This window comes from Telmatherina bonti (genome assembly GCF_933228915.1).
Source record: "Telmatherina bonti genome assembly, chromosome: 5".
Taxonomy (NCBI): domain Eukaryota; kingdom Metazoa; phylum Chordata; class Actinopteri; order Atheriniformes; family Telmatherinidae; genus Telmatherina; species Telmatherina bonti.
The window spans coordinates 31,546,700-31,548,462 of NC_136623.1; the positions used below are offsets into that span (position 1 = coordinate 31,546,700).

The 1,763-nt window shown below is 48.1% G+C and overlaps 1 protein-coding gene across 1 annotated transcript; it reads right to left on the minus strand.

Moving 5' to 3' along the window:
* Nucleotides 1–377: 377 nt before the first annotated feature.
* Nucleotides 378–1,217, minus strand: tmem74 (transmembrane protein 74; the record flags this gene model as incomplete). The annotated part of the gene is made up of 1 exon (XM_079240755.1): nucleotides 378–1,217. One exon carries the CDS (start codon nucleotides 1,215–1,217, stop codon nucleotides 378–380), a length of 840 nt encoding a protein of 279 aa, XP_079096881.1.
* Nucleotides 1,218–1,763: the final 546 nt, after the last annotated feature.

Genomic DNA, 1,763 nt, shown 5'->3' on the forward strand with positions numbered 1-1,763 from the left:
ACACACACACACACATTTCCCCCAACTTCCTGAAATGCGTCTGGAGGCAATTCTGCTGTTGGAAACAGTCACATTAAATATGAATAGCCTTAATAATAAATGGAGGCTCTCAAAGCTCCTGTGTACAAAAGAATTTGGTCCAGTGTTTGTCATGAGTCCTGACCTTCACCTGCTTCTGTCATGGTTTCAAACTCATGTTGGACAGCTTAATAACACAATGAGCTAAAAGAAAAACACTACATTAGATGCTTCTTTTGAATGTGACAGCAGTAAACAAAAAATGATGCAAAGTTACTGTATGAGTGAATAATGTGTAAGTTGTTAGAGTGGGCGACGTTACTCCTGGTTTAAACATATTTTATATGCAAAACAGCAGCTTAAGTCAAAGTTTCCTCCATTTCCTCCTCTAGGGACAAACGCGCAGATGAATGGCTGGGACTGGATCTAGTTTTTAGACTGATGGAGCCGTACAGTTTAGCAGAACGCTTGGAGTAAGCAATCACCTTCCTCCTGTACATCTCTCCCTTCCACATGGAGATCATCAGCAGCGTGGAGAGCACCACGCCGCCCAGTGTGAGCAAGCAGAGTCCCGCGATCACGCAGCGATCCAGGTGAGCACCGATCCGCGCGCTCTCCATCTCCAGCTTCTCCATCTCCCTCGCCGACACGCTGTCACGGTCCACCACCACATCACGAGGCACGGCGTAGGAGATGATCACCAAGGAGATCCCAGTCACGAGGAACGTGACTGCGCTGATAAAACCGTAGTCTATGGAGTTCCCGGAGCCCTCACCAAAAGACAGATCATCGTCGGACATGAAGGAAAGTTCAGTCTCAGAGCAGGGCTCGCCGTTGCGCACGGGCCTTGGAGTACTTTTGCAACTGGTCTCCGGACTGGCCAGTCGCAGGTTCACATTCTCATCAATAAAGGTGAAAGATGTTTCTAATTCCTCATCGCAACAGACTCTGACTTTGTCCTCGCGGAGGGGGCAGAGTTTCACCTCCGCGCCCGCCTTGCGCGGCGCTGTCCTTGGTGCTGAAAGGCAGCGGCCATGGCTGCTGCGGGCTGGATTACAGCCGCCCTCCCCCGGGAACGCTCCTCCTGTTGATCCAGCCGATTTGCGGACATGCAGCGCGGTGGAATCTCGCTCAAGGACACCAGGAGAACCTGGTTGTTTGGCGTCCTCTTCCTCTGGAAGCAGCTCTGGAGAAGCCATCCGTGTCTCACCACCCGCTGGTTCACTCTGTGCCTTCCTCCCACGCTGTTTTCACTCCACAGCATCCCTAATAAGAGGACACACACCAGCTCGGAGTTAAATTGTGCATCTTAATTAGATTGCCCTCATTGCAGAGTGTCAAACCACTGAGCAAAGCAAACTTATGCGTACGCATCTGAAAAGTTGCGCAAAATACACACGACTGTTTTGGCACTAAATTTAAAGACCACTTTAAAGTGGATGAGAGCGTTTAAGAAAAATCCTTGGATGCTTCTGTAAAGGCGCTTATATAGACCAGTGATTAGCCAAATGCATTGTATCCAATTAGGTAAACATTGCACGTTTAAACCGAGGTTAAGGTTTTTACGGCTTGTTCTCAGATGCACAGCAAACAGATAGATCTGCAAAACTGTTGGTTAGTTATTTATATCTAATATGTGGTAAAATAACTGCATCACTTAATTCATCCACCATCAGCATTAAACAGAAATAGAAACCCATCAGAATTATCCCGCACACTTTAAACGCATCCAGCCCTGGAAGCCG